At 40.5% G+C, this 27,997-nt stretch overlaps 1 protein-coding gene across 1 annotated transcript in view; it reads left to right on the forward strand.

Annotated features, from left to right (window-relative positions):
- LOC132405910 (uncharacterized) overlaps window positions 1-27,997 on the forward strand; it is a 150,219-nt gene that overhangs the window by 104,915 nt on the left and 17,307 nt on the right. The window contains exons 9-10 of the mRNA XM_059990889.1: window positions 12,840-13,388; window positions 16,062-16,550. Coding sequence (XP_059846872.1) covers window positions 12,840-13,388; window positions 16,062-16,550 — 1,038 coding nt within the window. The remainder of the gene's footprint in view (window positions 1-12,839; window positions 13,389-16,061; window positions 16,551-27,997) is intronic.

Here is a 27,997-nt window from a genome sequence, read left to right on the forward strand (position 1 = left end):
ACAGACTATCCCCATTTCCCTTTGTAGCACCACCCATTGCATATTCCCTGATGCAGGCACCTGAATCTCCCTGTGCTCTGGTGGCCCTTTGGGTACTGCACCCAAACCTTCCCTGATTTCCCTTCTAACTCCAGCTCTTTCACCTTGGAGAATCCAACACTGCAAAGTACAGGACATCGAGGACCCTCCAGGGCCCACTAGCCAGGAGTTCAGATTGTCCACTGCCAGCTCCAGCAAACTCAGCCACCCAGTAAGATCAATGACTTGATCTGTGCGTTCCTGTGCTCAATCAGGCCTGCTGCCTGTGGGATAATAAAGGATGTGCAACATGCACAGTATGCCGTACTCCGCAGGCCACCCTGTACTTTGATGTCGTGTGTAATATGAGCCATTGTCTAAATGGGGCAGGTGGGCATCACCCATCACCCAGCACTTGCTGCTGCTGAAGATCTGCCATTGGCTTTTGCAGAGCCTCCAGCAAAGGACATAAGGAACTCTGAGCCAAGTGCAAGGAATCCTGTAGAAGGCAGGTTGTTCCCCATGTGAGGGCTTGGGAAACAACTCTTCTTCCTAAACAGCTTCCTTGCCTCTCTTTCCCTGACTTTTCTCCCTCCATGTGGCATAGAGGATGGAAATGAGAACCCCATCCATCTGCCCCTCGGGACCCCAGCTCTGAGCAACACCGAAACATTTTCTTACAGTTCATGCAGGGTCCTTCAATCCCAGACCACATCTAATTTGTGAACCCGTCTATGGGACCTTTCCCTGTTGTAACACATTGATGGTTTAGCACTTACACTTCATTTCTCAAGTTATCCACCACCTTCTCCTTCTGTGAGATTGTCTCATTCTGCTGCTTTACTGTGACTGCCAGCACCCCTCTGATTCCCTTTCCCCTTGGGGAACCCTGCCTCATTAAGTACAGACAGAATATGGTGTCTCATTTCCACCCTGCAGGAGTTCAACTTGTCTGACCAGTCTACTGCAGCCCATAGTTCGCCAACAGGTTAGTGAGACTCCCAAATCTCATACTGTTGTCAGTCCCCTCCTCACACGGGTTGGGGGGGGGGGGGGCTTAATCTTATTTTTCCTTCTAAAGGTATTCATCTTTTGTTCAGTCACTGAACCCCGTTCGCAGTGCCAGTTGTGTGAAATCAGGTTTGCGGAGTTAGTGAGTGGGGATAGAAGGCACTAAACATACACATGGTGGCAGATACTTATTTAAAGTGTGCGCCTGGGCCCTCTTCACTGCAGTACATCTTCGCTGCTTAGTTTCAATGGCACCACAACCCTCAGCCCATGGCGACCCAGAAAGCAAAGAGAGAGCACGTGATTTCTGTGCGCTAAATTTTAACTCTACCAGCGATGTGATGTCATCAGCTAAATGGCAGGTAGTAGGAAGGGCTGTAATACTCCCTACACAGGCCATTCCCCACCCCCACCAGGGAGTGGCTTTAGATAAGTTTGACACTTACTACAACAGTTATACAAAATTATGAGGGGTATAGATGGGGTAGGTACAAACTGGCTTTTCCATTGAGAATAGGTAGACTAGAACTAGAGATCGTGGATTAAAGTTGAAAGGTGAAATGTTAAATGGGAACATGAGGGAAAACTCAACTTGGGATGCTGAAGGTGTGGAATGAACTGCCAGTAGGTTTGATTTCAACATTTAAGAGATGTTTGGATAAGTACATGGATAGGAAGTGTATGGAACGCTATTGTCCAGTTACTAGGCAGAATAATAGTTCAGCATGAACTAGTTAAGCTGAAGAGCCTGTTTCTGTGCTGTAGTGCTCCATGACTCTTTATCATGATCTGTTAATTAGAAAGTCTTGGGCTTCTCAATTTTGAAAAAACTCATGAGGAATTGGGATTTTCAACAACAGTGCTTCCTTTATTGAATATCTTTAAAACCTTGAAGCTTCCCAGTAGTGATAATGGGATGAAAGATGTTGCAAGGGCAAATAAATAAAGACTTGATCAAAAATGTAAATAAGAGTTAAATGGATTCTGCCTCTTCAGTCTCCTGTGCTGTTTCATACAATTACAGCTAATTTGATTAAAACCTAAACTTCACATTCCATTTTACCACCAGTAACCTTTCAAGAATCTATTTAGTGCCTTAAAAAATTCAAGACTGCCCCCACTGCCATTTTAGAGTAGATGGTTTCAAATGCTTTTCACCTTCTATTAAAGGGAATTTCACCTCATTTGTCTTGAATGGGCAATGCCTTATTTATAGAGAGTGAACAGAGTTCTACATTCTCCCATAAGAGGAAACAATTCAATGTTCCCTCTTTTCTTTAACAGCTGCGTAGACCAACCATTGCTCTGAGCGGGATATTTTTATGCGGCCTGAAATCAGCAGACGCTTTAAGTTAACATTATATAAAAGAAAATTCCATCTGTGTGGTAACAAAGGCTATGTGTGCGGGAGCATTTCTGTTGCTGAGCAGCTGCACACCTGTGCACCTTTGAGGGAACAGTGAGAAACATGTTCACCAGCTTTCCATCCTCCAACACCTAGAATGCTTCAATCAGTTCATTTACACTCCAGCAAATGCAAGCCAAGCTTTACCTTCACAGGCAGCACATCAGTTCAAGTCGCTGTTAAACGACATCTGAACTGCTTCCATTGCACTTAGATCCTTTCAATAAGGAGATCAGTACTGTGCACATTACTTAAGGTGTCCTTTCCAAAATGGCACGTGCAACCAAATTTTTAGTATGCAGCATCCAGTGCTACCCTCGGATTCTTTAAACTCCACACATAAATAAAAAAAGATACATTACAATTATATTTACTAAAAAATCAAGCAGAAAATGAAATTTTTTTACAACCCGTGAGTAGTGAGATTTTTACAGAAAACATCTCATGGGGGCTTGGTGCCAGCTAGCCAGTTGCAAGAACACATGATGTTGGTTGGTATGTTTTGAAATCCTTGCAAACCTAGTGTGAACATCAGTATTTGGATAGATTGGTCTACAATAACAATACTATTTAGAAATTGTTATTTTTAATTGTATAAAAATTAATAATTTTTGAACAGGTTTTTTAAGATTCTTCATCTAGTTCAATCTGACCCTGTTATATTTTTATTAATAATAAAACAATGATTACACATAGTTTCAAGAAAAAGTTTGTGAACCTTTTGCAGTAAAATTGGTTTTCTGTATTGATTACTCAAAATGTGGTCTGATCTTCATCTAAGTCACAATAATAGACAAATGCAATCTGCCTAAGCTAATAATGCACAATTGTACTTTTCATGTCTTTATTGATCATGTTGTTTTATCATTCACTGTCAAGGCTGGAAGAAGTTTGTGAACCCTTGAATTTAGTAACTGGTAGAACCTCCTTCAGCAGCAATAACCTCCACCAGACATTTCTGGTAGCTCTGATCAGACTTGCATAACAGCAAAGAGGAATTTTAGATCATTCCTCCATACAAAACTCTTTCAGTTCATCAATATTTCTGGGACACCTTGCAAGAATAGCCATCTTCAGGTCATGCCACAGCATCTCAATTGGGTTGTCCATTCCAAAACACAGATTTTCTTCTTTTTAAACCATTCTGGTGTTCATTTACTCTTGTGTTTTGAATCATTGTCTTGTTGCATCATCCAACTTGTTTTAAGCTTCAGGTGACAGACCGCTACCCTGACATTCTGCTGTGAAATGTCTTAATACAATTTTGAATTCATTGTTTCCCTCAACGATTGCATATTGTCCAGGTCCTGAGGCAACAAAGCAGCTCCAAACCATGATGCTCCTTCCACCATGCTTCAAGGTTGGGATGAGGCTTTGGTGTTGGTGTGCAGTGCCCTTTTTCCTCCAAACATAGCAATGTGCATTTCTAACAAGAAGTTCAACTTATGCAGCTTGATGTATCTCTACAGTTCTTCTTCTAAGGTCCTTGAAATTTGTTTTGATCAAGGCATGGTGCACATAAACAGATCTTTATTGAGAGGAGCAGGCCCTGTCAGTAACCTGACTTTGTATGTCTTTTTTATAGGGTAGAGCACCTCTACAACCCACACCTCCAATCTCATCTCATTAATTGGAACACCTAACTCCAAATAGCTTTTGAAGAAGGCATTATCCCAAGGGTTACATACTTTATTGAACCTAAAATGTGATTGTTTAAATGGTGTATTCAGTATTAATATGAAATACAATTGTTTGTGTGTAATTCGTTTAGGCAGATTGTGTTTGTCTATTGTTGTGACTTGGATGAAGATCAAACCACATTTTATGAATAATTGATACGGAAGACATTAATACAGATAACTTTCTTGTAACTGTAAAAAAGCAACAGAACTCATCTTTTTCCTTTAAGTAGTTATTGCTAATACATTCATCAGTGATAAACTCTGCTCAAAGTTACAGTGGCTCACAAAAGGATTTTTTAGAAGATTACTGCCAATTTGGCCATACTCTCAAAAAGGTTCACCAACCCTTTCCGCATATTGAGGGGTAATCTTTCTGCTTTCTTTGTTCAGTTTTCCTCATACTAAATAACGTTATGTTAGCATTCCTAATTGCTAACTGTACATGTAAGTTGCCTTTCCTTCACACCTTAATGGGGATCAAAAATATGGAAAGGTTTGGTGAAGGAATTGCACATCTTAAGATGTTGGTAGCTGAAAGATGTACTGTCAATGATGGAACAATGGAAACAGCAAATATTCCAGGAGAGAATTTGCAGTGAATATATTTTGAATGGGTAAAGGATGGAAGAGATTACATTTAAGGAAAGGCTATGGAGAGATTTCTGAACAAGGGCAAGAATTTAAAAGCCAAGGCATTATTTAACTAGGAGTTAGTGTTGCTCACAGAGTACTAAGCTGATGGATGAATGGATCTTAGAGTCATTAAGGACAAAAGCAGTATTGATGCCAAATGTATATAGAAATTAGAATGGAGGAGGATCACTATGAGTGAGTTGACAGAGTCAAACCAAGCAGGAACAGAATTAAAGTAGTCATTAGAAAGTAGATCTTGTTGATGGCATGGATGTGAAACTGAACTGGAAGACAGATATGAAAGCAAAGTCACAGATAGTTTTATTTTGTTTCAGAATTTCCTGGACTGGTGGTTGTCCTTTCCAAAGCTTACCTAAAGGTTAAGTATGACAATTTGGATCTGTTTCAGATGTCATAGTGATGGAATCATTAATTGGAGGAAATGTCAGCTTGACTGTTAAAGTGAATATTGAACATGTAATCTTAGTGACAAAGTCGAGTGGTAATGATCAGTTTATTTATTTAAAAAAATAACGAATGGCTGTCTGCTCTTATATGGCCAGTTCAACAATGTATGGAGTGGCAAGGGTTAAATGAGGGATTCACGAAAGGTTATGGTGTGGCTGTCGCTGCTTTTTCACTGGCTGTACGTAGATAGGTAAGCAAAGAATAGAATGGGTCAAGTGTAGTCCCACACAATTGGACATTGTGAGAATTGGAGAACGATGGTTTTGTCAAAGGCTGAGCATAGGTTTTGGACCAGTTACCCAACTTAATTTACTTTAATTCACTGTTTTATGCTGCTCTTCGGCTAGATAGAAATTATTGCTGTATGTTCTTGAGTTAAGTTTGTATTAAACAGTTATGTCATTTAACTACTAAACTTTGGGTTCTCAGCACCACTATATCATGACCTGAGCATATAGCCATGTCATACTAATAATGATGGTAGTGATTCTTTTGGATTGTTAAAGACTTAAAAGATCCATTGAAATTGTGTTTCTGGTATACACTCAGTGATCACTTTATTCGGTACACCTCGGAATGCATTGTGGTCTTCTGCTGCTGTAGCTCTATATGTTGTGTGTTCAGAGTGCTCTTCCGGATACCGCTGGTGTAACGTGTGGTTATTTGAGTTACTGTCACCTTCCTGTCAGCTTGAATCGGTCCGGCCATTATCCTCTGACTTTTCCTCATTAATAAGGAGTTTTCGCCTACAGAACTGATGCTTACTTGATGAGTTTTGTTCTTCACATCATTCTCTATAAACTCTAGAGCAAGGGATCCAATGAACCACTACCATTAACCTAGGGGTCCGTGGACCTCTAGTTGGGGGCCCCTGCTCAAGAGTCTGTTGTGCATGAAAATCCCAGGAGATCAGCTGTTTCTGAGATACTCAAACCTCTCCGTCTGACACCAACAATAATTCCACAGTCAAATTCACTTAGGTCACATTTCTTCCCCATTCTGATGTTTGGTCTGAACAGCATCTGTTCTGCATACTTTATACATTGAGTTACTGCCACATGATTGGTTGATTAGATATTTGCAAGATGTACAGTTTTACCAAATAAAGTAGCCACTAAGTGTTTATAATAAATTTGTGGCATTAAATTGTTGAGTAGTTTCTGGACCTTCCTACATCTTATAAAGGAAAATTTTGACAATTTTTAGATAAGTGATTAATTTTTGGTTGTTCAGCAGTGAGAAGAATATTCTATCAATAGTTAGCAACCACTCACTGTGTTGTTAGGAATAACAATATTAGAAAGTTGGAATTAAATTATTGGAATGTTCCCAATACATGTCTGTAACTGGGGAACTTATTTTTAATTCTTTAGATAAATAGAAATAAAATGCCACTGTTAGTAAATCAGTGACTATGAAATGCCTGGATTGCCAAAAAACTGTATTTATTTCATAACATCCTTTAGAGAAGGAAATCTGCTGATCTTCCTCAGGTGTGTGACATCAGACCCGTAGCAGTGTGGTGACATTCTAAATAGTTCAGCATGTCACTTGTAGAAAACCGCTACATCAAAACAATGTAAAAATAAAACATGTGATACAGAGATCAGAAATGATCATGACTACAGCATGTAGAGTATATTTGATCCTGCTCAGTTTATCACTCAATCTGGGAACTTTTCTGAAATTGGATACCTATCTCACAGCTTGGTAAAGGCCTGATATTGTTATACTTGCAGAATTGTACCTTTCAGCCAGCACCCAGAGTACTTCATCATGATCATTCACCAACTGACATGGCGGACCTACCAGATGTGGCAGTGTAGTAATAATAAAAGGATAAAAAGGAGTGGCTCTATGAGTCTTTGGTGTTAGGCATATATTGCGTCTGCAGCCCTTGGACCAGTATTGAGCCACATTCGTTGGTTTGATGGCAGTGATAGTGAAGGCTTTGCCATACCTTGATCTTGATGACCCATGGCATCAGGTTATTCATGAGTGAGAAAATCACCTTTTTGCTGACCCTCAATCATAACATTACATGAAAGAAGCATGGAGAAGCACAAGAACTCCAAATATATTTTGTCCATCATCGAGACCAAGCTGGCCAACTCATGAAGGAAATAACTGACAAATTGGTATAACAGATGGTGAACAACTTCCTAACTTTGCCCTCATCATTTTACCAGTTAACCATTATAGTACTGATTGAAAGGAAGACAGACCAGTCTTTCTAAAAGTAAAGTCCAGTCTTCAAACTGAGTATCCTCCACCCTATATGGCTTGCACTAGCAGTATTCTCCTAATGCATTGCAGTCACGATCTTTAGAATAAATTCAGAACAGATCTAGAAGCTAAATATTGCCCAACCAAGTCATCAGAAAAATTATATTCCACCTAAATCTTAATCTCATGGCATAGTATTTTCTTCATTCAACCATTATAATCAGGCTGGAAAATTAACCTTGATGCGATGAAATGGAAAGAACATTGTGGCAAAACATTAAGCGTGTCCACAAAAGTTATCCTCGTGAAGGACTGTGAAACTGCTAAATAGCAAAAGCAGCCTGAAATAGACACAGCTACAAAATATTACAACTAATGGATTGGATCAAAGTTCTGTCTGTCCTCGGGGTTGAGACAAGATTTGATTGATTGTGACTTCAAGAAAACAAAATTGAAGTTGAAGGGAATCAGAAGGACTTGGAAATTGTACAAAGGAAAATGCTAATGGTTGTTGAAGGTGTCTGGGGACATTGCTGCAGAAGTTCTGTGTTAATATCTAAAACCCATCCATCTTTAGCTGCTCCAGCAATATCCTTCTCTCCACAGTCAGTAATGGAGTATTTTTCTGTATTGTAAAATGATCAATTTCATTCACAGCTGCTCAGTATATCAGGATCTGGGGAATATTCAGAGAAGTGCTGATAATGTTGCGTATGCCAAGCAGTGATCGGAGAGAGAGAGGGGTTAACTACTAGCTCTTTTCATTGCCAGTTTCCCCAAACAGTATCTTGGAGGTCACCATTATCTGGAAGTTTAACCAGGGCAATCATACCCGTACTCTGCCTTTAAGAATAGGTGAAATATTCCATCATTCAACAGTTTCAAGTTCCTGTATGTCAACACCTCTGAGGATTTATCCTGAGATACTACATATTGATGCACTTACAAAGAAGGCACAAATATATATATATATTTCATTAAGTGTTTGAAGAGGATTGTTATATCACCAAAGATGCTCACAGGTATTTACGGATGTACCTTGGAGAGCATTCTAACTGGTCGCATCACCATCTGGTATCGGGGGCCACTACAAAAGATTGGAAAAAACTGCAGAAAGTTGTAATCTCAGTCAACTTCATCATGGGCACTAGCCTCCCAAGCATTGTGGATATCTTCAAAAGGCAACGTCTCAAAAAGGTGGCATCCATCGTTAATGACCCTCATCATTCAGGAAATGCCCTCTTCTCATTGCTACCATCAAGGAGGAAGCACAGGAGCCTGAAGCCATACCCTCGACATGGGACAGTTTCTTCACCTCTGCCATCAAATTCCTGAATGGACAATGGACCCATGAGCACTACCTCAGTATTTTTCCCCCTTTTTTAAAATTTATTCATTTACGGGATGTGAGCATCGCCAGCTAAGCCAGCATTTATTGCCCATCCCTAGTTGCCCTTGAGAAGGTGGTGATGAGCTGCCTTCTTGAACCACTGCAGTCCCTGAGGTATAAGTACATCCACAGTGCTCTTAGGGAGGGAATTCCATGGTTTTGATCCAGCAACAATGAAGGATCAGCGATACGTTTCCAAGTCTGGATGGTGAGTGACTTGGAGGGGGATTTCCAAACGGTGCTATTCCCAGGTATCTGCTGTTCTTGTCCTTCTAGATCATAGTGGTCATGGGTCTGGAAGGGTCTTTTTGCACTACTTAACTTCTTTTTGATATATACTTATTGTAATTTATAGTTTTTATTATTGCAATGTATTGCTGCTGCAAAACAAAAAAATTTATAACATATGCCAATGGTATTAATCCCGATTCTGAGATGTTCAACAGAGTGACCTGCATCCTAACTGAATCTTTCCATCACCTACTTCGCAGAAGTTAATTGCACAATGGAATACCCATGTGGATCAGTACAACTTAATTAGCTGAACAACATCAGCAATAAAATGGTTAATTTTATTAGCACCTAGTTCTGCAGTGTTCACACCCTCCAGCAGTAGCTCACTTTAGCTGTAGTGCCTTGTACTTACAAAATGAACTGCAGTGCTTTAATGGTTTAATGGTTGCTTTAATAACATCTCATCAACCATTGATTTTCACCATTCAAATATGGGGCAGCAGATACCCGCAGTCACAATTATCTACAAGTTCCACATCCATCCTAGTAGACACTCACTACCCTACAGTGTGAACACTGACTCACCATCATCTTCTCAAGGATAATTGGAACAAGAAGTAATAGTTGGCCTTGCCACTGATGTTCATGTTCTATGGATGTATATTTTGTCTCTAGTGTTTGCATTTTGCTGGGTACTGAATTTATCAGACTTCAACTGCATTGGGCTAGAACAGGGGTGGGCAAACTTTTTGACGCTGAACGTCTGTTCACACAAAGAGGTCGAGCCGAACAAAGAGTAAAGCGCAAATGTGGAGTAATACGCTGCACCTCAACAAAGGTCAATGTATAAAGAGTTAACAAGGTTTATTAATATAATTTCATCAAGTTTTGCGGGCCGGATTAAAAAGGCAGGTCGTAGTTTGCCCATGCCTGGGCTAGGATATACGACACTCTGAAAACAAGGTTATATCTTTTGAGGGTGGAAGCAGGGACTAGATTTAGAGTTGAATAAAGTGTCTCGTGTTGGAATCCTTTTGCAATGATCAACAGTGTACTGTTTGTCTTCCTAGTTACTTGCTGTCGCTGAATGTTTATAATCTCTGTACAAGGACATCTCATTTCCTTCAGAATATCACCTATCAGTCTTGGTGAAACTGTTTCCTGTTTCTTCTACCAAATTCTACATTATTGCAGCTGTTATGTCCTTGCCCTATTACTCAAACAGCCTATATCCCTCTTTACTCCCTCTGAAACAGCCTATATGCCTCTGAACTTTTTACTGTATTACACTCAATTCCCTCAATCCTAGATTGACATTTGGGACCACCAACGCCAATATTTGGGATACTGTCTTTGTGTCAGTAATCTAAAGCGAAAAATTACCAGTTTATTCCGTTGTCTGTTTTCCACCCACATCAGTTCTTCCCCTTCTCAGCCCCCCCAAACAATTTACTTTAATTTTGCTTAATGAGGGAGACCCTGACAGTTCTTAGAAAAACTAGAATGTAGAAACTCCATTAGCATCTACATTGAGGTCCATTTTGGATGCTGAATCTGATTGTGCTGTTACAGTATGTTTAACAATCTGACTGTAATCCGATTGTTCTTTGTTACATTACATTTAGTGTTATATTTCTCTTTGGAGTGAAGGAGAATGAGAGGAGAGTTGATGGAGGTGTGTAAGATGATAAGAGGCATAGGTAAAGTGGACAGGCAGTATCTTTTTTCTCCCCAGGTGGTAATGGTTAATGCAGAAGGACTCATTTTTAAAGGTGATGGGTGGAAAATATAGGGGGATGTCAGAGATAGTTTTTTTTATGAGTGTAAGTACATAGAATGCGGTGGAGATAGAGGCAGATACATTAGAGATGTTTAAGAGGCACTTGGATAAGCACATGGATAAGAGGAAAATAGAGGGCTGTGTGGGAAAGAAGGGGTAGATTGGTTGGAGTAGGTTAAAAGGTTGACACAACATCCTGGGCCAATAGCCCTGTTCTGTTCTATCTTAAGGTAGCTTTGGTGATTTTGCAAAAGAACAGCCTGTACTCGCAACTGTTTGCAGACTGATCACGATCACCCAAGTAGGTGGGAAGACCATAAATGTGAAGTTGCTGTTCCTAAGTCACTGTTCTAATGGAAGATGTGGGTGACTGCATGGATCCTTATTAAATATACCAAGGTCATGGACTGTAAGTTTGAGATCTTGATGGTTGCTCCCTTCTGTGCAGTTTTAAAATCAGCTTTTCCCTTTTAACCAGCCATTAAGCATATGACAAATTGAATCAGTCCAACCTATGAGCAGCATGACAGGTGTGTTTCTACACAGATGTTGGTGCCATTGTCAGCTGTCTGCCAAAAATGTGTTAAAATTTAGTGATTGGTTTAGCGTAGTGTTCCAGCACAGCAGAAAGTCAAACCTTCAGGATCTGCTCTACATTGTTGAAGAACCCATAATCGTGCCAGGTTTTTATTTGGTAAAATAATATTGCATATTTTATTGTTGTAACACATTTTTCAACAGCAATGAGTATAAACATTAGAAAATGTATTCATTAGAACAGTTCAGTTTGAGTATTGTAGTTTTGTACTTATTGGGATCTGGATTTGTGATCTTGATTAATGGAAGGAGACACTCTGTTTTCGTCCTCTTTGCCATCTGAGTTCTGAATTGCTTATTAAGTACTGTGGTCCAGATTAATCAGGTACTCTGCTTACCTCTACTGATGCGCTTTTTATGTTTTAGCCCCTTGCATGGCAATTATTATTGTGTATTTCACTCCCACCCCACTCTTGCTACCGCACTCCCAAAGGAAAAAAATATTCAAAGCTTTATAAATCTTGAACTGCACAATATCTTCAGTCTCAATTTTTCTACCACCTCTCCCTAGATGAGCAAAACACAGCTTGGGAATGTCATTCAAGGATTTATCAGATTCACTCCAACTGAAAGTATATATGAAGTTTGAAAGCTCTTAAATGGTCATAAAAATAAAGCCACAAGTTTGATTGTGTGGGAATTGGAAATGTACTGAGAAAAGGAAAATTCATTCCATGTCTTATTCATTTAATGTTTTTGGGTGACAAACTTTTTTTGTATTTGTAAATGTTTTCACCCTCACTTTACAATGTTACAGCTATATAAGACCTTAGTTATACCCCATTTGGAATCCTGTGTTCAATTCTGGTCATCTCATCACAGGAAGAATGTGGATACTATAGAGAGTGCAAAGGAGATTTACAAGGATTTTGCCAGGATTAGAGAGCATGCCTTATGAGATTAGGTTGAGTGAACTTGGCCTTTTCTCCTTGGAGCAATGGAGCATGAGAGGTGACCTGGAAGAGGTGTATAAGATGATGAGAGGCATTGATCGTGTGGATTGCCAGAGGCTTTTTCCCAAGGCTGAAGTGGCTAACAGGTGTGGGTATAGTTTTAAGGTGCTGGGAAGTAGGTTCAAGGGGTCAGAGGTAAGTTTTTCACACAGAAAGTGTTGAGTGCATGGAATGCACTGCCAGCAGAGGTAGTAGAGGCGTATAAAATAGGGTCGTGTAACAGACTCTTAGGTGGGTACATGGATTCTAGAAAAATAGAGGTCTATTCAGTAGGGAAATTCTAGGCAGCTTCTAGAGTAGGTTACCATGTTGGCACAACATTGTGGGCCAAAGGACCTGTTATGTGCTATAAATTTCTATGTTTCTGTGTTTACCTCCAATTTACTTTTTAATTATCTTGTTTTCAAATTAAAACTCAAATGAAATTTCTATTTTTTGGTAGCAGTTGATCAACCCAGCAAAGATGTTCGTTGTGAATTCTGCGGTGAATACTTCGAGAATCGCAAGGGGCTGTCAAGCCATGCCAGATCACATCTGAGACAATTTGGGGTGACAGAATGGACTGTGAATGGTTCACCTATTGACACACTGAAAGAACTGATGAAAAGGAAGGGAAAGCCTGAACCACTAGGCCAAGAACCAGAGCAACGAGAGATGCAACAGGATCCTCAGAGCTACCAGTATGATGAGAAACCTATTAAGTCATTTGGACAGCTCATCAAATCGCCAGTTAAGGATTTGCAGCAGAAGCATATGACACCCCCAGCTAGAAAAGTATTGACCTATACATCTAATGGGCAACATCCAACTGTGTCACCTCTGGGGAAAAAAATACCCATGGGTTTTGTGTCAACTGCATCACTAAAAAAATCCATGTCAGATGAAAGAAGCATCCCACAAGAGTTGAAGCCTGGCTATACTACAGAGTCGGGTTCCTATAAGCCGAAGGCCACTTGGTCTCCACAAGAGAAGGTGACGACGCCAGTAATTGGTAAGTCAAGCTACTTTGAATATTATTTGCTATCGTCATGCTGAATGTTTGGCACAAAATAGAGAGCCATTGGGCAAGCTGCTGTGTACTTCTGGCACTGACACAGCAGCTGGTCACAAAAAATTCCTAGGGTACCCAATTTTCTTTTTCTTTCTGTCGCAGTCACTCTGTGTGTCTCTGTGTCTCTTCCTCTCAATCTGGTGAAAATGCTTGGCATTTTGGCATTCTTCCTCTACATCCTCTAAGCTGCGTAGATGAGGCTAAGAATCAGATTGCTGAACCAATCTGTCATCCACTTTCAATCCTGCTCAAATATTTAATTAAAACAACTAATTAAGATGCTGCAGGAGAGGGTAGGGATACCAGCTGCAGGCTTGCACCTTGCCATATCCTAATGCAACTCATTGCAAACTCAGTAGCCTACAGTGCTATAACTGCACCCATATGTTGTCTGTGTCTGAGCGTCATAATGTCATGTGCCTCCTCTGAGGATGTCAGTCATTTTAGGAAGACTGGATATATTGTCCATTTCTAGATACCCTGAGAGAGCACTGAACCATCCTCAAAGACAGTTATAAGATTGAGTTGCATGCCAAATCACCCAAAAAAGCATCAAGAGTTGGCATAGTGAGGAATAAGAACCAAGAAAGGAAGGCAGGTGAAAGGCAAAAATATTACTTGTTTCTTTTTCACTTTACTTGTTTTTGAAGTCAGGTTACTGAAGCAATCTTATTCCCCAATCCATTTCATGCTGTGCAGTTGTCTCCCTCAAAATTTTGTTTTGAAAAGTAATCTCTGCACTGACCTGGCCATGCACTGAAGCACACCTCAGGACAGCAGAAGGAAAGCATAGTAGCTGAAGTTAATTTGAACAGCCTTCCAGAAAAGATTTATTACGTAGTTATAACGATACTGGCATGTCAAAAAAACTGCCTGATATGGTGATGTTATGTATTTAGAGATACAGCACAGTAACAGGTTCTTCCAACCCAAGTACTTTACACTGCCCAGTTACACCCATGTGACCAATTAACCCACTAACCTGTGTGTTTTTGGAATATGGGAGGAAACTGGAGCACCCAGAGGAAACCAACATGGTCATGGGGGAACATACAAACTGCCTGCACTCAGTGGCAAGAATTGAACCCGGGCCACTGGTACTGTAAAGCATTTCACTAACTGCTATGCTGTCATGCCATCCATAATATTTATTTATTTATTGGTAATGAAATAGGTTTTCTGGACATATTTCTTTAGCAATAATGACTGATAAATTCACAGCTTTTACTTTGTAGAAAGATTTGCAATGATGAGAATACTGTTATATTCCAAGAGTAATATTCACTTTATTGAAAAATATTGACCCCTGACAAGTTAAATACCTTGCAGAATGAGTTAATCTATCTGATTATCTTTAAATTTTGGAGAAAGCTTATGGTTTTATTTGAGTTTATACATTGTGGGTTTTATCTGTGCAACTCTCCCTAATTTGTGACAGAAGGAATATACAACAGCTGAAATAACTTGCTCAAATCCATTACAGAGCCATTTTTATTCCATTAACCATTGCCAAATATTTTGATGTTTTATGGTATAGATGCTTGAGGTTGGACTTTTAAACTGCTGGTGTTTTGCATAAATACATCATTTTCTGATGGAGCATTAAAGGATTCAAAGTACAGTAATACTGAGTACAGTAATTCTCAGTATCAACAGTATACTGAGAATTATCTCTCATAGTGATGTGGAATAAAACAAACTCTATGTGAAAAGCCAATCCTTGTTTTATATGTGTGTTTTTTTTTCAGTTTCTCTTTGTCTCCTTCAGGCACTGACTTTCTCATTTACAGGCCTAAGGTTGGGACCAGCCTTTTATATGTGCATTCTTCACATTGGAGCCCTAGACTGAGAAATCTGCAGATTAAGTCATGGAAAGCAATGCAACTGGGCCTAATTTGACCTTGTCCATAGAACTCTCATGCATCATTGCATGAAAAATCAGGAACATCCCAGCAGATTTTAGTGTAGGCTCCTCCTGTCCCACAGCAGTATCCAGGTCTTCACTATCATTTATAGTTCTTTCGCTTTGCTCCTGTCTAAGACCAGCTAATTCAACATTAGAAGTCATTCCTCGTAGAGCAATTTCCTTTGCTTACCAAACCAATAGCCAAATCCACACTGAAATGTGTGGTTCCCTTCAAAGCAGATTCATGCACAGGAATCAACATTAAAATAGGATGGTACAAGATCCAGTAGTGGAGTTCAAAAAACAGTTTGATAAGATGGTAGAATTTTACACTTGTGTAAGGACCGGTGTATTAGGACCTGGAACATTCTCCCTAACACAATGGGGAGAAAACAGAATCTCATAATAATCCATTTTGAAAGGAAGATGAATAAATATTAGATAAAGATTACTTATACAGGTAGACGGGCAGTTGATTGGGAGTTGGTTTAAAGTTGGTGATCTAGCAAGGCTCACTGGCTAGACTTCCCACCTCCCATGCTACAAATGGTTCAGCTTAGCATGCACAGAACAGACTGCAGTCTTTACAGTTTGGACTGTTGTATATTAATCTGACTAATCAGATTAATATTAATCTGATTGCTGCGTAATGAAGCAGCTGGAGTCACATTAACACATTGATTTGTGTCCTGGTCTCTTCCCTGCAGCCGCAGATACTTGCTGTGAATTATGCGGCCACTACTTTGAAAACCGGAAAGCTTTAGCCAGCCATGCCAGAGCCCATCTCAGACAGTTCGGGGTGACTGAATGGCACATCAACGGCTCACCGATAGACACCCTGAGGGAATGGATTCGCCAGAAGCCCAACATTAGCCCGGGTACCTCTCTGAACTGTGTGCAGGACCGTCCCCTTCCAAAGCCCATCAGAAACAATATCAAATCTCTGGTTAAGGAGTTACCAAGGGAGCTGTGTTCACTACCAGGGGGTAAGACGGTGAAGTTGGAGCCAATGCAGCCTAAAACAGTAGAGCTGGGCTTTCCAGCCTCACCAGTACAGAAGAATCCAGAGACAGAAAAAATGCCTCCGACCGAGTGCTACACTCCCACAGATCTGAGCCAAAGCAGCATAACTGAATGCACCCCGAGCTCCTCCATGCCATCCGAGGACGAGGAGCCACATCCAAAGAAAAAAAGAAGTAAGTTTGTATTCAGTATGTAAACAAATATTTTGCAGAACTTAAAAGGAAAAAAAGAAATTGGTCACTTGTTTCTGTGCAGCGTTCTCATCTTAAAGGTGTAGGTTGGAACTGTAAATAAAGACAGAATAACTGTCAAATTTGACCTACCACTTTAAGAGCCAGTTCCTGTGAAGCCCTTTTAGTGTTAACCACTGGCCGTAGGCCGCTTAAACAAAAGTAAGGACTTCAACTTGACACTCTAATAATGTTTTCTGTGAATTTGGTGCGTTAGACTAGTTAGAGAAGGGACTGTTAGGGCAGATAGTTAACCCTCACTAACAATCCATTGGACATCATATAACTATTTTGATAACATTTGACTACTTAGAAGCCTTTATTTCAGTTGTCTTAGCAGTTGAGTCATGTAATGGGGAGAGGTTAAACATTACCCAGTATTTATACTGTCCCTTTAAAGTTATACAAATGTTCCCTTGCATAAATCCTAGCAAGCTAGTACTCAGGCATTTGCTTAAAAACTCCTAAAACTTCTTGCAACAGATTTAGTTTTTGGTGTGATCTTGATATTTTCCTGTACATCTTTCCTAAATGAGGGCTATTCTATACAAACCAATATCCCATAATCCAGTTACATTGCATGGCATTTTATTTGATAAGTTTTGCAACTAATGTTCTCAATCTCCAATTCTTTCAATTTTTGTTCTCAGTATGTGAGCAGTAATGGCATTTATTGCCCAACTTTGACTTCTCTTGAAGTTGGCAGTTACTCATCTTCATCAAGTGGTCTGTTGAATGATTACTGCATTTGCATGCTTAAGAGCAATGTTACTCTGACTATCAACATAAGCCATTGATTTTATTTAACAAGGACTTATCTTCCCAATACTTACTCATTTTTTCAAATTTTGACAAATGCAACGTTAGAATTAATTTTGAAAGAACTAGAATATAAAGCAATGATTTAATGCTGAGGCTTTATTAAAGCAATAGTCAGACCACACTTAGGATCCCTTATCTAAGAAAGGAAGTGAGAGGGTCCATGAAAGGTTGAGGATGATCCCGTGAATTAAAGGGTTAATAAGGAGTGTTTGATAGCTCTAGGTCTGTACTCACTGGAGTTTAGAAGAATAAGGGGGATCTCACTAAAACTTATCGAATATTGAAAGGCCTAGATAGAGCAAACTTGGAGAGGATGTTTCCTATTATGGAGGAGTCTAGGACCAGAGAGCACAGCCTCAAAATGGAAGGATGTTCCTTTAGAAATGAGATAAGGCAGAATTTCTTTAACTAGAGGTTGAAGAATCTGTGGAATTGATTGCCACAGACATCTTTGGAGGACAAGTCATTGGGTATATTTAAAGTGGAGGTTGATAGGTTCTTTGATTAGTAGGGGTGTCAAAGGTTAAGACAGGAAAATGGGGTTGAGAGGGGATAATAAATCAACCACGATAGAATGGCAGAGCAGACTCAATTGGCTGTATGGCCTAATTCTGCATTTCTGTCTTAAGGTCTTTCTGCCATAGCTTTTTCTCTTTTCACTTGAAGTAGATTTTTCTAAACTTGCTCAAGAATCTTAGCAACCCTTTAGAATTGGTAAACTAGTTTATTACTGCGAAATGTACCAACGTACAGAGAAAAATTCATCTTGTGATTTGCCCGTACTGATTTTTTCATTACAGTAGTGCATTGAGATAGTACAAGTAAAAGAATAACTGAGTGCAGAATAACTTGTTACAGAGAAAGTGCAGTGCAGGTAGATAATTCAGGGAGGTGGTTAAAAGGGGTATCAAGAACAAGCCAGGGAACTACTGATGCACAGCCTGACATCAGTAGAGAGGAAGTTCATGGGAATTCCGAGGGGCAAGATCTACCAGCATTTAGATAAACAGAGTCTGATTAAGAGGAGTCGGTATGGCTTTGTGTATGGGAAGCCTTTCTAGACGAGTCTTCTAGAGTCTTTTTGAAGTGGTAACCAAAAGGGTTAATCAGGGAAGGGTAGTGAATGTTACCTGTTTAGACTTTAGCAAGGCCTTTGACAAGGTCCTACATGGTAGGCTAGTCTGAAAAGTGTGGCCTCATGAAATCCAGAGACAGCTAGTTAGTTGGGTTCAGAGTTGATTCTTAGAGGTTGTAAGCAGAGAATTGTGGTTGAAGGTTGCTTGGAATGTAGGCTAGTGGTATGCCACAAGGGTCAGTGTTATTCATTATTTGCATAAATTATATGGATATCAGTGCAGAGAGCTTGATCAGTATGCTTGCTGATGACACAAAATTACGAGGTATTGTCGACAGTGAAGAAGGTTAGCAAAAGAGAAGCTTGTTCATTTAGGGAGGTGGGCCAAGGAGTGGCAAATGGTAAGTGTGAGGTAATGTATTTTTGAAAGTCAAACCAGCGTAGGACAAAAGGCATTTAGCATGCTAGTCTTCATCTGATAGGTGACTGTGTATAGGAGTTGGTTCGTTATGTTGCAGTTGTATACGTCATTGGTAAGGCCACAGTTGGAGTACTGTGTACAGTTTTGGTCACCCTGTTTTAGAAAAGATGTGCTTGAACTGGAGAGATTGTAGAAAAGATTTACAAGGATGTTGTCAGGTCTAGAAGACCAAGGTCTTTATTCCTTGGAACATATGAGAATGAGGGGCATTGTAGAAATCTAAAATTATGAGAGGCAAAGGTAAGGTGGATAGTAACGTTCTTTTCCCCATGGTAAAGGAGTCCAAAACAAGAGTGCATAGATTTGGAGTGAGGGGGAAAAGAGTTAAAAGGGACCTAAGGGGCAACTTGTTCACACTGAGGGTGGTGAGTATACGGAATGAACTGCCAGAAGCAGTAGTTGAGGTAGGTCTAATAGTATCATTTAAGAAACACTTAGAAAGGAAAATAGAGTGACAGAGCTTAGATGAATATTGGCCGAACTCTGCAAATTGGGACCGGCTGGGCGGGCACCGTGGACAGCATGCACTTGTTAGGATGAAGAGCCTGTGTCTGTGCTATGTTGCTCTATGATTCTATCATGTACGAGGGCATAAAGAGATAGATTGTGCAGTCAAGAACTTTATTAAGGAACTGTGCAGTAGTCTTAAAACAGTGGGAAGGAAACTGACCTTGAGCCTTGTGGTACCTGCTTCTAGGGCTTTTGCATCGTCAGTCTAATGGGAAGCAGGAGATGAGAGAATGTACAATATAAAACCATTTGATCTATTTTGCACTGTTTTACACTTATCATGTTCCCAAATGCTTTCTTCCTAATATTTCAAGATACATAATGCATAGCCTCTCAATTCTTGAAATAAGAACTGCAGTTCATCTTTTAATTGTTCTGCAATTATTTTTGTTCTCTTTATCAGTTGCATTGTTTATACAAATTAATAGAACTTTAAAACATTGAATCCTTGAAGATGAAGTTTTGCCATAACTCCTGTTACTGTTTTTGGTCTTCCCTTTCATGTTCTCATTGGGTAGTGACTGAGATTTGGATCCTGGCCATAAGAATTCCTTCAGTAATTTGTTGAGTCGCGCTGACAGCGAGTCTGCACACTATCTGACTGTGGGGGAGGCGGGTGAGGGGGATTGTTGCAGCAAGGCTTTTCTGTGCATTGTGTGGAGTGGGGGGAGTCTGAGACCAGGAATAATCTTATGTGCAAGATCACTAAATAATGCTTTAACTCACAGAGCAGTTGTGAGTTGATATACTCAAAGTCAGAAGAGCTAGCTCAGAAATAAAATGCAAAAAGGCAATTTTGCTTTGAACTATTGACATCATACTTTGGGACTGCTGCATTGATTGATTCTCACCTAGCAGCCCTCTAAATGTTATGAAAATATGTCATGATCTCTAAATGTTATGCTGGATGTTTACTATCCAGCCAATGCTGTTTGTGCACTACAATTCACAACATTCTGTACAATGTTGTTTGTGGTCTTTCAAAGTGTTCAAGTGCAGCGTGACACAGTGGGCTATCCAAGTACACAGAAAATTTATTATTTAATGTTGTCCTTTTCAATCTCCATCCAATCCAGATTACTCCAACCCACCTCAGACTTACCAGAGTTGGTGAGTGAATGAAGGTCTGGTGTCATCATTATTCCAGTTTAGGATTTAATCAAAGAAATACCTTTGAGTGATCACTGTTTTGAAGTGATTTGGGTTAGTTTCTTGTAGTTTCATACACAACAAAAGTTCATTGAAACTCCTTGCTTGCATAAAGATCACAAGTGCATACCTGACTGAACACTGTACAGTTAACTTGCAGTTAATTTCTGCAATTAATTGTGTGTATGTATATAAAAAAATATATACACACACATGCACATACATACAGTGGATTCCAGTTAATTGGGCCATTGGTTATTCTGGGCAACTGTTTATTTGGACAAAGCCTAAATTGAGAAAGTAGCTAGGATTCTCATCATTTATTTGGGACTCTGTGCAGCTTAATTGGAGCAAAAGACTGTCACCAAACAGTTTCTAACTAGCATGTATTGCATACACTTGCATAACTATATATGCGATACTTACACCGTGCTTAGAGCTATCAGTTTCTTAATAGCATCAGTTTGTGTTAAAAGCAGTGATTTTTGTCACTGATAGTTGGTGAGAAAAAAGCAGTAAGATAATTTGGAAATTGCTTTGCTCACCGAGATTTCAAAAATTCAGGCTTGGAGATAGCAAAATGGCTGAGAGTAAGAATGAACCAATTCCACTTCAACAAGTTATGAATTACGAAGGTATCAACAATCATCTTGAGTGTTACAATGAAAATGATGCAATAATCTAAAGCAGCCTTTCTCAACCTTTTTGTCCTGGAGGAACCCTTGAGATCATTTTCAGGTCTCAAGGAATACCTGTGTATGAATTATTATATCTAGAGCTCATGGTACGTTATCATGATCAGTAAGTTGTAGATATAATAATCCAAAAATAATTGTCAATGCTCTTTTGAGTAGAGAATGAATTTTTAGCCAACCTTTCTTGGGAAAAAAAAGCCAGTAGTTAAGCTAACCATTGATGGGGCACCATCAGTACAGATGCCAGCACAGTTCTTCCAGACAGACCTTTTGTTTCCAGATAGGAAGGCAAGACTTTAAACATATCTTGGCCTTTGCTTGTTTCGGACAGCTCTTTGCAACAGAAGAAGGTTTTTTTTTTGAATTTCATCATCATTTACAAATCTTACAAATGCTACAACATGACATTTATTGGTGAAATCTGTTGACTCATCAACCTGGATAGAGAAGCTGTTGTTTTTCAGTTTATTACTCAAAATGTCTTAAGCATCATGTGACATGTCATCATTACATCTACTTATTGTACTGTTTGAGAGTGAGACCTCTTCAATTTCTTGTAATCAGAATCAGGTTTATTATCACCAGCATGTGTCATGAAATTTGTTAACTTAGCAGCAGCAGTTCAATGCAAAACAGAATATAGGAAAAAAAACAAAATGAATAATAATAAGTAGATAAGTAAATCAATTATAGTATATATATGTTGAATAGATTAAAAATCATACAAAAAGCCAAAATAATACATACAGGTGTCCCCCACTTTACAAATGTTCGCTTTATTTCACTTTGCTTTTACAAAAGACCTGCATTAGTAACCTGTTTTGCATTGCATAGAGGATTTTCGCTTTTACAATAATTTTTCCCATATAAATTAATGGTTCTTTGCTTTATGCCATTTCGGCTTAATAAAGGTTTCATACGAATGCTCTACCTTTGTAAAGAGTGGGGGGGAGGACACCTGTATTTAAAAAGTGAGGCAGTGTCCAAGAGTTCAATGTCCATTTAGGAATCGGATGGCAGAGGGGAAGAAGTTGTTCCTGAATTGCTGAGTGTGTGCCTTCAAGCTTCTATACTTCCTACCTGATGGTAACAGTGAGAAAAGGGCATGCTCTCGGTGCTGGAGGCCCTTAATAATGGATGCTGCTTTCCTGAGACACTGCCCCTTGAAGAAGTCCTGAGTGCTTTGTAGGCTAACACCCAAGATGGAGCTGACTAAATTTACAACCCTCTGCAGCTTCTTTCGGTCCTGTACAGTAGCCCCTCCGACCCCCATACCAGACAGTGATGCAGCCTGTCAGAATGCTCTCCAAAGTACATCGATAAAAGTTTTTGAGTGTATTTGTTGACATACCAAATCTCTTCAAATTCCTATTGAAGTATAGTCACTGAATTGCCTTCTTTATAACTGCATCAATATGTTGGGACCAGGTTAGATCCTCAGAGATCTCGACACCCAGGAACTTGAAACTGCTCACTCTCTCCACTTGTGATCCTTCTGTGAGGATTGGTATGTGTTCCTTTGTCTTACCCTTCCTAAACTCCACAATCAGCTCTTTCGTCTTACTGACATTGAGTGCCAGGTTGTTGCTGTGACACCACTCCACTAGTTGGCATATCGTGCTCCTGTACACCCTCTTGTCACTATCTGAGATTCTACCAACTATGGTTGTATCATCAGCAAATTTATAGATGGTATTTGAGCTATGCCTAGCCACACAGTCATGGGTATAAAGAGAGTAGAGCAGTGGGCTAAGCACACACCCCTGAGGTGTGCCAGTGTTGATTGTCAGCAAGGAGGAGTTGTTATCACCAATCTACACAGTTTATGGTCTTCTGGTTAGGAAGTCAAGGATCCAATTGCAGAGGGGGGTAGAGAGGCCCAAGTTCTGCAACTTCTTAATCAGGATTGTGGGAATGATGGTATTAAATGCTGAGCTATAGTCGATGAACAGCATCCTGACATAGGTGTTTGTGTTGTCCATGTGGTCTAAAGCTATATGGAGAGCCATTGGGATTGCATCTTCTGTTGCAGTAGGTTTAGGTCCTTGTTGAGGCAGGAGTTCAGTCTAGTCACGATCAACCTCTCAAAGCATTTCATCACTGCAGATGTGAGTGCTACCAGACGATAGTCATTAAGGCAGCCCACATTATTCTTCTCAGACACTGGTATAATTGTTGCCTTTTTGAAGCAAGTGGGAACTTTCACCAGTAGCAGTGAGAGATAGGAAATGTCCTTCAATACTCCTGCCAATTAGTTGGCACAGATATTCAGAGTTTTACCAGGTTACTCCATCGGGACCTTCTGCCTTAGGAGGGTTCACTCTCTTTAAAGAGAGCCTAACATGACCTCTGAGGTAGATCACAGGGTCATCAGGTGTAGCAGGGATCTTCACAGCTGTAGTTATATTCTCCCTTTCAAAGTGGGCATAGAAGGCGTTGAGTTCATCTGGTGGTGAAGTAATGTCTTCCAAACCCTGCGAGAGTTGTCATACATCCGATGTCACCTCCACTCTTACTCAAAATTGTCTCTTCGCCCTTGAAATAACCTTCTGCAGATCATACCTGGTTTTCTGGTACAGGCCTGTATCATGTCCTAGCACTTTACCCACTATAATTTTACATAATGTCATTTTTAGAGTCTTACCAACTGTGTGACTTTCCCTTTTCTGGGTATTAAGTTCTGCTACTAAATAACTTGCTTCCAGAGTTGTTTTTTTTACTGACTGTGACTTCATTAACAAAAGCTTTACTCTGTTTGTTTTGTGATTTCAATAACCGTCAGACTTGTCTGTAAAACACGGGTTAATAAAATATAAAAAGGAATGGTGTAATAAATAAATAAATGGTATAAATGAGAAAACCACTAAAAATACAAAAAACTTCACAATGCAATTCACTTGTAATCTACACAATCCACCTTTTGCAGTATTTACAAGAACAGCAAGCGGCAGACCAGCAGCTGAGTCATGGCGTGTAAAAATTCCTGCTTTAACATGAAAATTTTTCTCCCAATTTTGTACTACACTGGTAGAGTTTGTTAGCTCCCAGTCAGCGGCACTTAAGGGAAGGTTGGGGGAGGTAATTCAGGGGAGAGAGACTGACGTCACTGCCCAAGGTGGATGTCTGTTCACTGCTCGGAAGACGCACTTCATGCTCCTCATCAGCCTGTTGTCCTCCCCTCAGTGCAATACAGCACTCACCAATTATCAACCTACTGTCCTCCCCTCTGTCTAATACAGCACTCACCAACTACCAATGGCCTCCCCTAACTCGCATCAAAAACTGAGAGTGGACTCAAACAAATGAACGCTGTCCTACTGCACTCTGCCATACTGGGCTGAGAGATGGCAAATGAGATTGTTAACAGAGTTGCTCAGTCACTGCCCACCACAGCATCACATGTCACACAAAGTTCAGAACCCCAGTTGAGAAACCCTGGTCTAAAGCATTGTTTGGAAGCATCCATTTTCACTGCACTGGGTGCCTGCGCTGATTTTGTTAATTTACAGTCAATCAAAAGAAATGGTAGATGAATTCCTCTGTCAGTAACTATTAGGAATTAATACACAGTGTTATACCCATACTTCATTTAAACACATAAATTGTTCCTCAGATAAACAGTAGTTTCTTTCTTTTTGTACCTTTCAACTATTTCCATGAAACCTTGACAGATTGTGGCAGCTGCTGAAGTGGGCCAAAATGTACTGGTCCCAGTGTGTCTCAAATATATATATATATATATATATATATCAAGGGTGCTTAAGACTTTTGCACAGTACTGTATTTGTCAACGTGGAGCAGAGAGCAAGTTTGTAAATCTAGCAGGAACAAAGGATGTTTGGAATGGCAGGGTGGAGCACTGAGGGAGGGGTGTGAGACAGAAGGCAGAGAAGGAATACCGGGGTGGGGGTGTGACACAGGTGCAGACACTCCCAGCCTTGAGATGCCAGGCAAGGTTCTTTGATTCAAAATAATTGGTTTATCAATCATTACAATGTCTCTCTAGTGTTTCCCATTTGATCCCCTTTCCCTTTTCCCAACCATGATTCCCCTCTCCCTGCCTCCTTCCCACTCTCAATCCACAATAGAGACCCATATCAGAATCAGGTTTATTATCACTCACATATGTCATGTTTTTTTAGTAGCTGGATAGTGCAAGACAGACAGACACACACACACACACACACACACACACACACACACACACACACGCACAAGCGGACACTTCGGGAACCTTTACTTATTAGTCCAATTAAGCACGAAGTTTCGCAGAAATTATTTAAAAAGTATTTAAAAGACAAACTACCTTTTAAATAAATAACAGATTATGTGTTTAATGAATGCAGAACAAATTAGAACACTTTCAATGCTACTACAGTATTGTAATACTGTATTAGTTCCTAATAACACACAAAATGCTAGAGGAACTCAGCAGGCCAGGCAGCATCTATGGAAAAGGGTACAGTTGATGTTTCGGGCTGAGACCCTTCATCAGGACTGGAGAAAAATAATGATGAGTCGAAGTTGGAAGATGGGGGAAGGAGAGGAAGAAACATAAGGTGGTAGGTGAAACCAGGGGGTGGGGGATGAAGTAAAAAGTTGGGAAGTTGATAAGTGAAAGAGATACAAGGCCGAAGAAGGGGTGTCTGATAGGAAAGGACCGAAAGAAAGGGGGTGGAGCACCAGAGGGAGGTGATGGGCAGGCAAGGAGATAAGGTGCGAGAGGGAGTGGTGAGGCGGGGTCCTTACTGGAAGATCGAGAGATCGATGTTCATGCCATCTGGTTGGAGGCTGCCTAGACAAGAATATAAGGTGTTGCTCCTCCAACTTAATCACGACAGTAGAGGAGGCCAATAACTGACATGTCGGAATGGGAAGTGGAATTAAAATGGGTGGCCATTGGGAGATCCGGCTTTTTCTTGGGGACAAAGTGTAGGTAATTAGCAAAGCGTTCTCCCAACCTATGTCGGGTCTCACTGATATACAGGAGGTCCCACTGGGAGCACTGGATCCAGCAGATGACCCCAACAGACTCACAGGTGAAGTGATGCCTCTCCCGGAAGGACTGTTTGAGGCCCTGAGTGGTAGCGAGGGAGGAGGTGTAGGGGCAGGTGTAGCACTTGTTGCACTTGCAAGGATAAGTGGGGAGGGACAAATGGACAAGTGAGTTGCATAGGGAGCAATCCCTGTAAAAAGCAGAAAGTGGAGAGGAGTGGAGATGTCCTTGGTGGTGAGATCCCATTGGAGATGGTGGAAGATATGGAGAATTATGTGCTGGATGCGGAGGCTGGTGGGTGGTTGGTGAGGACAAGAGGAACCCTATCCCTGGTGGGGTGGCAGGAGGATGGGGTGAGGGCAGACGTGTATGAAATGGAAGAGATGTGGATAAGGACAACATTGATAGTGGAGGATGGGAAGCCCCTTTCTTAGAAGGAGGAGGACATCTCCTTTGTCTAGAATGAAAAGCCTCATCTTGAGAGAAGATGCAGTAGAGATGGAAGACTCCTCATCTATTTTTCTCCAGTCCTGATGAAGGGTCTCGGCCCGAAGCATCATCTATACATTTTTCCATAGATGCTGTCTTGCCTTCTGAATTCCTCCAGCATTTTGTGTGTGTGTTGTATGCATGTATGTATATGATACGGTGGATTTGAGTTTTATATATATATATTTACATTTATATATATTCCATGTTAATGTTACCAATCCCCCTCTGAATTTACACGCATTTCTTCAGTTTAGTGGCTATGATGCCTGATAGGACCTTCCATGTTGGTGACAGAGAGGTTATATGCTGTTCCGCATAGGTTTGAACCCCATCAGCTAGATCATCTGAGTCTTGTTATGGGCATAGGTTCAAGAGTGGATTGATCATCAGTAACCTCCTGTACATGGATGAAATTGAGCTGGAATGAAAGAGACATTGGGATGCCATTTGGACTGGAAAAGTGCAGCCAGATGATAGTGAAAAGGGGCAAACTCATCAAGACTGAAGGAGTCGAGTTACCTGAAGGCCACATACCAGGAGTACAGGACGGCTCCAAATACCTGGGGATCCTGCAAGCATACAGAAGCCACGATGAGGATGCGAGGAAGGGTGCAGCATCCAAGTACCTCCAAAGAGTGAGACAGTTCCTTTTAAAAAAAACACTTGAATGAGAAGAACAAGATCAGAGCCATGAACACATTCAACCTACCAATCATCAGATACCCAGCCACATTAGTGTGCTGGCCAAAGAAAGAAGTCTCAAAAACTACTAACAGTACATGGAGGATTCCACCCAAAGTCCAACATTGAGCAATTGTGCACCCACCAGAATAAAGGAGAACAGGGTCTTGGAAATGTCAAGGCCACAATCCTGGAAGAAATGTGAAATATCCATGAGTATGTCAGGAAGATGGCCCCTAAGCATGATCTGCTAGGAGAATACCTCAGACAGCAGGCAGGAAACATGGAAATGTAAGTGGGTGAAGCAGAGCCAGAGAACCAGAGGCCATGGCAGCACAAGCCACTCACCTGAGATACCATTGCCAGATATGAGAGGTGGCTGACATAAGTCCTACCAATGACTGGAAGTGGAGGACAAGGGACAGCACAGAGGCACTTGGCTGCAGAAGGACAGGCATTGAGCACAAGAGCAAAAAAAGCAGGGTCTGT

Source organism: Hypanus sabinus, chromosome 16 (assembly GCF_030144855.1).
Source record: "Hypanus sabinus isolate sHypSab1 chromosome 16, sHypSab1.hap1, whole genome shotgun sequence".
In the NCBI taxonomy this organism is placed as follows: Eukaryota; Metazoa; Chordata; class Chondrichthyes; order Myliobatiformes; family Dasyatidae; genus Hypanus; species Hypanus sabinus.